The 9,962-nt window shown below is 37.7% G+C and overlaps 1 protein-coding gene across 1 annotated transcript in view; it reads right to left on the bottom strand.

The window, feature by feature from the left end:
• Positions 1-9,962, bottom strand: part of DPP10 (dipeptidyl peptidase like 10) — a 202,318-nt gene that overhangs the window by 132,410 nt on the left and 59,946 nt on the right. The window contains exon 3 of the mRNA XM_005415744.2: positions 1,355-1,449. Coding sequence (XP_005415801.1) covers positions 1,355-1,449 — 95 coding nt within the window. The remainder of the gene's footprint in view (positions 1-1,354; positions 1,450-9,962) is intronic.

Genomic DNA, 9,962 nt, shown 5'->3' with positions numbered 1-9,962 from the left:
AACTTACAAAAGTGAGAGACCTCGTGACCTCTCAGCCATTTTGTGACCATTTTGGTTCACCTTGGGTGCAGCCCTGGCTGGGCTCTTGTGCTGCCCAGGGTGGATCCATTGAGGCCTTCTAATAAATACTTACTTTATTCTTTACCTCCATCTAGGTCAGCCTTCACAAGGCATCACCCCCAGTTTTAATTGTGTCTGACAGCCTTTTTTGGGCCAAGAGGTCCCCTGAGGCACATCCCAGCATATGGAAGGTGCAGCTCACAGAAGGGGAGTCACACACACACCCACCCATTAAAACATAAATCTCTCCTCCATCCTCCTCCATCTTTACACTGACCTCAGAAATCAGCATCAAATTCTTTCTCCTGAAGTTCCACTCTCCTCTTTCTTATTTGAGGAGTTAGAAGTAAAGGTTCTACTCTCCTCTTTCTTGTTTGAGGAGTTAGAAGTAAAGGTCACCTGAGGCTTTATGCTTTGAAAAGAGGAATCTCTATCAGCAAAGGCCAGGAACAGACCAGGAATAAAATCAGCCTTTGCCAAAGAGCGCTGATGAAAATGAATCACGCTTTTGAGTCTGCAGGTGTAAAAGATTTTATTAAATTAAAAGTACAGGGATTAACAATAACAGCCAGTGGTCTGCATGGAGTATTTATGAGGAGAGATTGACAAGCCACACAATTATGCTGCAAAACCCTGATAAACAAGAATTACAGGGTGGAATGTAAGTGGTATCCCTGAGAATAACAGTGCCAAGCAAAGCAAAAGAAAATGCAGACTAAAGTATTAAAGTACTTCTCAGCAATTACTGCTAGTCAGAAACCATTCTTGACCCTTTGCTGGTCAAGAGGAATAATCCCCAATCATCTACGCAGCCATTAAAGCACAGAGAAACAACTAAAGCAGAGATTAGCATGACATTTTTCTTTGCATATTTATCTCTCTAAAGGAAAATATTCCTATGAATCTTGAACAATTTCCCTCTTTTCTAATAGTGAAAAACTCTCAACATTTAAGTAGCATTCCCACCTTTTATGAAATAGTTTTCCTGGTAGACAACAGGTAGATTCTCCAGCACATATGCCAAGAACAATCCACCCTTCAGATGGTCTGAACAAAGCACAACCAACAGCAAATCCTCCAACATTTTGGTTACTTACATGTAAAAAACAAATAACTTCATTCAGAAATCATTCACTGACAGAGGAATGGATTATATTTTTCATTTATATGCAATTTAGTCTAAGTCATAAACATATCTCCCCTAACTTTTAGACATTACTCTCTCCCTCCTGTTGCAAGAAAAAATGTTAGCAGACTTCCACTGAGAGAGAAGCAGATAATATATATTACTTACAAAAGTTGTGTTTTCCAGTAATAATGTAGTTGTATTTGTTTCTACGTTCAGTTCAACAACATGTCCATTCCTGGTTTTGTACACCACTGCTGTATCTGCAATGACAAAGAAATAAGCAGTCAGCAAACACACTGACAAGTTAATACCTCTGTAGAGAGAACCAGCAGGTTAAATTAATTACAGTATCCTTATTACTACACACAAACAAGACAGAAGTTTTGTTGATTTGCCTCATGAGCCCCAAAATTACCTACAGACTGCTCCCCTCATTCAATACATCTAAGTTTTGGCCATATAGCAAACTAAAGTTTTGCGAAAAACCAAAAGATTTTGTTGAACATCATATTCACATCGCCTTAGAGGTGATTCCAACCAAACTTCTGTACTGGTCTGTATTTCTGGTGACTGGATGGACAAAGTTGTGACTATTTTACGACAGTCCATATTCTGTGTGATTCATGCTGGCCTGCAGAATACTGAATTTTCTTGTGAACTGAATGTTAGCAAAGGAGGGTTAAAGCTAAGTAGGTTCCCTTGCAAAACATTTAAAACACTGTGGGATTAACTGTTCCAACTTCTTCCTTTTTCCACTCACTTGAATTATCATTTCTTGTGAGAAAAAGAATCTGATACACCTCAAGAAAAAAAAATCTGAAATTAATTGGGATTTCTATGAAAAATACTTTGTATTTGCTTGTATCAAAACCTTCAAAATTACCAAGAAATACACAATTAGTACATCAGCCTTGAGTTTAAAAAAATGTTCCAAATTTTCCACTATTTGTTACAAGATTGAATAGAGTGCTGATTCTCTCAGATTATTTAAAACCCATGTAGGAGATTTGTACTTAATTAAATGAAACAATTTTATTATAACAATATAAAAAGCATAAGAAAATTTCTAAATTAAGCCTAAAGGAAACACAAAAGAACTTCCCTGATCTTCAGTAATGTCTGAGAAATTCATTACAAGTCCCTGAATTTTATGAAGTGGGAAGTAAACATGACTGGAGTAAAAGGTTATGCTATCATAAAAAAAAGCTTTGCTTATTCAGAAAAATGTAGCTCGATTTTAATTGACTCCACAGCAGCTCAAGATAGCCAGTGATGTGAATGTCCTCTGGTATGTTCTGTAAAATTAATGAAGCCTCATTTGAGGAGCTTACTAAGCTATTTTAGGGCCATGGCTGGGAAGTGGGGTGGGATTGATGGAGTTTAGGACAGTATTATTAGAGCTGCTGTTTAGGAAGGCAAATCAGATGGTGGACTGTGCAACTAACAGCAGCTCCTTTTAAAGAGAAAATATTTCAAATATTCATTTTGAATAAAAAGAACAGCACTTCACAGACAGTTATTTGGTTTCAGGTTACAGAACAAGGCTGCTTCTGCAGCTTCCTTTAGGCTATTTTGCATTTATTCTTTTAGGAACCCCAGCACTGGGAATCTCCAATGACACTGGATCACTGTGCTGAGTACTATAGAAAAAAATGAAGTAGTCTGGCTAAAGAGCTGCCCCTAGTTATGATTGAACCATATTGTGAGAAATGGCATAAATAGCCCAGGACACTGAACAGCAGTGCTCCAAACCATGCATTTTGACCCCATAGGTGACACTAATGTGCTAAAATCCAAATGAGTACAGAATGTTACTCCTTCTCATTTATCTACTCTCCTACATGTCATTTGCCAACACGATTTACAGCACTGTGCCTCATTAACTAATCCTACCAAAACAAATTCACTCAAAAAAGAACTTTCCCTTTAAATTCCTAAGAGGACCAAAAATAAAATACACAGTCCTAAGGCTCTTCTTGCAAGTGCTTCACAAGGTGTGAAACAACATTTGGAATGGCAAATACTGTGAGAGTCATAAATGAAACCCTTTGTTCTAAAGTTAGAAGAAAATTTACTCAATAAATCAGAACAGAAAACTGAGTCAGACCTCTTGAAAAGCCAGGCTTTACTGGACAGGAATTATACCTCTCTTTGAACTTGGATTCAGTAGTTACCTCCTGAAGGGCATAAATCAAAAGAATGCTTGCAAAATGTATGGTGCTTTGCAGGTAAAAGATTATACAAAAATCCCGTGTAAACACAGAGCATAACAGTCTTCAGAAGTTAATCATAGAAATTAATATGGAAGTCCTATTCCAAACACTATTTCTTCAGGCTGGATAATGTGAAAGTTGATGGTCACACCGCATGATGATTTTTTTCATTGATTGCTCAAATTTTAATTAAGAGCCATAAACACAAGTTGGGTTTTTTTTTTTAAATTTTGTTATCTAGAGTCAGAAATTCTACAAAAGAAAACAATACCTAGTCCTTAGCCTCATCCATCTGCACAGCTGATGGATTTGTTTTGTTTATTATCTTGGTGCCTTCACCAGAAGAAGGTTCAGGGATCTCTGACACTTCACAAAGACATTCAGAGAAGTGGAGTTCTTAATTCAAAGAAATTCTCATTTAATTTGAAACAAACAGTAGTATCATGTGAAAAGCTCTCAGCTGGCACAAACTGCAGCCCTGAGGAGCCATATTATTGATCTGAGGACATCAGCAGAATAAAAAACATCCTGTCTTAAGCAAAGGACAGTGTGAGGAAGCCTCTATAAAGAAGATGCATTATCAAGTCACCAGCCCTGGATGCTGCATACATAATAAGTCTTGAAAACAACTAATTGAAAATTTCCTAATTATAATAGTTCTCAAATTTCTGAAAAGTTTGGAAACTCCAGAGCATTGACTATCTGATTCATTTATTCTGTTTTACTAAAACATGAATACAGACAACCAAGGCTCTGTCTGTAAGCTATCCTGACATCAGTACCAAAGAAAATAATGGCACTATAAATCCAGGATTCTTCACACAAAAATAATGTCTGGCAATATAATTAACACCTAACAGCACTTTACAGAACATAGATCTTGTAAAAAAAAATTGAGAGTCCTATATTTGATAGAGGCAACTCTGCTGAAACTGTGTATTGGGTTTTCATCCAAGGTATTTGATTTATTTTATGACCTCCAAAGCTTACATTAAACAGAATTAATGGGAAACACATTAGGAGGATTAAAAACAGCATCACTAAAAAAATAAAGAGGTGGACAGGGTTATTACACACAACTATCTTTGGGAAGAATTGATTCCATCTTGCTTTTGACCTTATTTCTAAAGCTGACTGAGAAGGAGGCTGCCTAGTGGACACACACCCCTGCAGGACAACTTGATGCTCAACGGGTTCTCTACAACTTATTTGGCTTTCACAAAGAATGCAACATTAAATGAAATATTACATGAAAACAAACTCAAACAAAATTCTGGGATTGTCACAGCAGAATAAATTCACCTTAGTCAGCAACATCCTCTCATAGGATTGTACTAGCTGCAGAACCAACAGGAATTTATTTTATCATTGTGAGGCTAAATGTCCAAATTCTTATGCTATTGTATGTATTTGAAAGTAAATATTTTCATCATCTACCCTATCTCTAGGCAAAGAACATGGAATATACATTCTGCTGAAATGATTAATCCATACATTTTAAATCACAGTTTGGATGTATATATAAATATGTCCCTCAGTGACAGCACTATTACATAAATATAGCACCATGATAATCTCAAGTATTTTTTAAAATAAAAGCAGTATTTATTATAAATAGCTTCACTAATACTATTGTTTCTGGTTTAGGTTCAACACTGCTAAGGGTTTTGTTTAAGATCAGGGTATGAGTTAGCAGGAAATGCAGCTCTATACTGTTTGTGACAATATAAATTGTTCCTGGGAATGTCAAAGTACAGGCAAACTATCATAAAATGAAAAGAAATCAATGCAAAACTTTTCCTACTTGACAAGCAGCTTGACCCCCATCAATTTTGCAATAATTTCTTTACCTCCACTTATTGAATTCACCCCCATTTATTGAACTGACAACATGCTACCACATCCTAAATGCTACAGAATTCCTTTGCAGCACTCACAGTTACACAAGGTATGCTCACATGAACCAAAAAAAAAAAAAATCCAGGCCCTTGCAAATTCTAATGAAAATCCTGTATCATTTAGGGGGAAAGTGGAGTAACTTCCAGTCTTAAATACATCCTCATCACTGCAAGTCAATCCTTGAATTGTTCTAGTGCAAGAATTTGGGCCAGGGCCTTTCATGATTTATCTTTGTCATAGCAGGACATGGAATGGTGGTGGTTTATTTGAAGAGTATAAACTCAAGTTTCATGTGTCACTGAAATTAAGTAATTAATCTTGTTTTTTAAATGACACAGACTGAGTTGAAAGGACACACTACCACACACTTTCAAAGCTCTTGAATTTCAGTCCAGTGTTCTATTCACTTTTACATCTATATTGATCCAACTTTTATTAGTTGGAAGTCTTCCTCTTTTATTGGTGGTATTTTCATCTTTAGACCTGTATGTGACACAAAAAGCTCCAGGCTGCTAATCACATTTATTCTTTTTCTGCCTTGGAGTCTCCCTGTGTGCCCTAAGATGTTGACACAGGTTCTATCTGTGTAACTCAGCAGCAAGTCAAGAGAAGACAATTGTGTCCTTCATGTGAATGAGCAAAGAGGGTGTGAAATGTTCTGTCATTTCTCAGATCTCTAAATCTGGGATATTTTACAAGAGATTGCAGACCGATAGAGATATGAGACATCCTCAACCAAGTACTAAAAGTCGTCTGTGTTGTATTTGGAAAGATCCAAAAGCCTCAGGAACAAGTGGGGCTTCCCTGATGAAGTACGAAAGCAGGAATCCTGCCCTGGATGAATAAGAATTTATGAAAATACAGAGACCCATCACAGGCTCACTAAAGCCACAGGACTTAGAAGATTACTGAATCTGGGCCTCCACTATCCTGTGAATATTTCATCTGAGCTAGCAAGATTTGCATTTCTACCTAGTCTACTCCATTCTCAGAGGTTTTAAGTGATGATTTTTGACCTATGAATACACATTGAGTTATTCTTTAGCCTCAAATAGACATCATAGAGACCCAAGCTTATTATAAAACTAAAACCTGCCTAGCCTGTAAATCTACATTGCCATCATGTTCACTGAGATTATTCACATTAATCTCTGCAGCTGCTAGCACTGTCAAGGAGCAACAGAATTAACAGCATGTCTTTGAGTGTAAAAAACCTGATTCTTACCAAATTCACAGTACAGTTAACGTACATTTTGTTTGCCAAACAAAAGTTTGGTAAAAATATTTGCTATATTTTTGTTACTTGTTGATAATAAGGCTTATTTCATGGTAACTTGTGTAGATTGATCAATTTGGATAGATACAGGCCAAGACCAATTTGATAGAACCTGGCTTAAAAGTGGTTTAGAATTTACAAATACTGATATTGAATAGTTTGACAAAAAAACCTGATTTATAAAGAAGGTGCACAGATTGCTAATTGCTGGTTATTTACACAGAGCACTGTAAATCTTAGCCTAAGCTAATTGTCCAAAGGAGATCAGCACTCATGCAGTTTTGTGCATAGAAACCATTGGGTTCTATAAATTAAGGCAACTTATTAAACAGTCTTGAGAGAGCAAGTGGTTTCTAAAAAAAGTGAAGGAAAGAGAAGGAAATAATTCAGGCAGTGCTGAAAATCTGTTCCATAGTATCTGGAACAAGGAGGCCTCAGGGTAGTCTTCTGAAATTGCTGACAGCATTAACCTGAAGATTGCTAACGCTTGTTTTCCCATTGAAAATATTTACTAAGTTTTAGTTTGTTTAGCTAAAATTCTGCTTTGCAGCACAAACAGCAGCATTAGCAAGTCAGAGTCCTCCTCTTCCTTATATTTTATGTTTTTTTCAAATGCAAACATGCAAGAAGGTTGATACCTTGCAGTCAACACATATGTCAATCAGCCTTTGCTGTACACAGTATTATTAGAACTGCAGATGGCATTTCATCAAATTGATTATAGAAAATGTCATGCTAATTAAAATAGAGAATGCTTTCTGATTTAATAAACAGGGGTGCTAGACAATTCTTTGTCTAATGAAGTGTTTACTAATTAAATAATCACTTACAGAGATATTAGAGATACAGACCAAATTGCAGTATGTTACTAAAGTCACGTGTCAGCTGAGCAAGATTTCCACTGCTCTTCTAAAAGGTCAGGCTGTTAGTAATGCTCTCAAGACAAAAATTATTCTGGACTAGTTTTATAATGCAATGTACTTCTGGGATGTACTCCTCCAGACAATCCTTTAGTATTTAGAAGACTTCCTATTCAAAATGGCTTACAAAGTTGTACACACAGGTAATTCCTGTTCTTTCTGACCCCTACTTCCTTTTCCCATCTAGCCCAGTGCAAACAAACCAAAAACCAGACAGAGATCTTTCAGTGCAGCAGCTACAGGAATGGAGGTGGCACAGTGAGAGTAGCACCCTGCCAGGCACAAACCATTTAGCTCTGCTCTTCCTGCCTTCTTGAACTTCAGAATGACGTGACCAGGCATGGACTGACCTAGAAAATTCAAATTTCCATCCATACTCAATGTATCTTCCCCTTTTCCTAATCTGGTCATTGGTTTGCAAAGCAAGTCAAGCTCAATTCATGCCAATTTTCAGTAGTCCCAGTTACTTTGGCATATTGATGTATGAAAATCTTAAACTCTGCTCAACAGCCAATATTCATTTATGAAATCCATTTCTTCCTTGTCATGCAGCTGCACAGGATTCATGCCTCAGTATCACACTATCCCCATGCCCACTTCAGACAGAACAGAGGGACCAGACAGCTCCTGAATATTAACAAATCCACTGGGGGGATTGATTTAGAGGAAAAAAAAAAAAAGGAAAAAAAGAAACCAACAGTGAAATATACAGTGCAGTCAAGCCCAGCCTCTGGAGTTTGAAAGATGAGGAAACATTCACTGCAGAGCTGTGGGAGGCAAGAAGCAGGACAGTGACCAGCAGTCACAGGTCGTTATGTCTGTGACAAGCTCAGCTGGAAGAACATCACTGTCTGCTGCCTGAGCCACTTCTAGACATGTTGGAAAGATGGAAACACAAGGGAATTACTTCACAAAGGCAACAAAGGTAGAGGCAGATAAATTGAAATGCAGGTGACCACACAGAATGCAGCTGAATGAAGCTGCAGCCACTGTCCTGGGGCTGTATCCAAACGTGTCCTGCAATCCAGGTGTGTTGTCACCTCAGTTTTCCAGCAAAACTAAAACATATATGCCTCTGTACGTACTGCCATGGTAATCAAAAGCTGTTTTAATTTAGAAATTTTCAAGTTTTTCCAATAAGTTTATCAAATCACTCGTAGCTTAAGTTGTAAGTGTTTGAGGGCTCTGGTCCTGCTATCCCTGGCACAGAGCAGCAACAGCTTCTTGAAACTATTTCTTCTCCAGTCTTCCTGGATGAACAAATTGTCATGCATTTCTCTTCTGCTCCCCTGGTACTCTGCCTTGGCAGTGAGCAGAGCATCTTTACAAGGATCTGCTCAATCAAAACTTCTCAAATCAAGGCTGCCCCAGTCAGGGTCTTTCTCATTTTCTGTTTCAAGAGCACACTCAGAATAACACAGCTACATCTGAGCTTCAGCCTTCCAAAATCACAATCTGCAAGCAAGATGTTGACATTGTTAATGGAGTTGTCTATCAGCTAAAAGAAGTTGAAAGAAAATAAGAATTGTGCCACAATTATTCTCCTAGAAGAAGAATTAAAAGTCTCCCTCATTTTAGAACACAACTGGTCAAAGCACTACAAAGTAAATCAACAAAAATAAATGAAAATGCAAAGATCTAAGTGCATGCCAGCATAAATGGGAGGCAGTTATCTAACCCAAAGAGCAATGAGTTGATGGACTAAAGCACAAAATGTGACTGTTTCTACCATTCCTCCCCATGCTTTCCCCATCCCACTATTCATAATGCAGAAATCTCCATCTGTATCTCTGTCATTACTTGGAGGAAAATGTCAGGGATATTCATTCCCCCCCTTAGAGCAAAGCACTAAACATGATTTCATTGTGTTAAAAGCTAGGATAATAGACTTCAGTCTATTAGTCCATTCCAATTTGTTTGAAATGCAATTAACAGTACATCAGCACCAAAAGCAGGGGAGGGGAAGTGGTTGCATTCATGACAGAGCCTTCCTTCTAGGCCACATCACTGCTTGAGTACCACACAACTTCGGGTACCTACACTTTTTTTCAGCCATTGTCTATGTTAAAAAAAAAAGAGACAGAGAGAGAGCCTTCAAATTAGACAAAACGCTAAAAAATTTTAAAGATGATGAGTGGTGAAACTTCTAACAACACCTCGGTTTTCCCATTCCCAGAGTCCACATTACACAGTGATGGTGAAACATCAAACATTGGTATTTTGCCAGCTCCAAAATTCCGACAAAACTCCTCAGTTTTCCCAACTACTTGGGAACATTTTTGCTCTCCTGCATTGCACCAAGGGCCATTACTGAGCCAGCTTGGCAATGGACTCAGACAGCTGTTGTCCAAATAGCGTACACGTCCCTTGACTACTGAGAAAATTAGGGAACAAATTCTCTGTTTCAGTCACATATCCCATTCCAGCCTCTTCCCCAGAGGGATAATAAAGTACCACAGAAGAGC

The sequence above is a fragment of the Geospiza fortis genome, unplaced genomic scaffold (assembly GCF_000277835.1).
Source record: "Geospiza fortis unplaced genomic scaffold, GeoFor_1.0 scaffold112, whole genome shotgun sequence".
Classification (NCBI taxonomy): domain Eukaryota; kingdom Metazoa; phylum Chordata; class Aves; order Passeriformes; family Thraupidae; genus Geospiza; species Geospiza fortis.
Note: the sequence above shows the minus strand (reverse complement) of the source record. Positions and strands in the feature narration are given on the sequence as shown.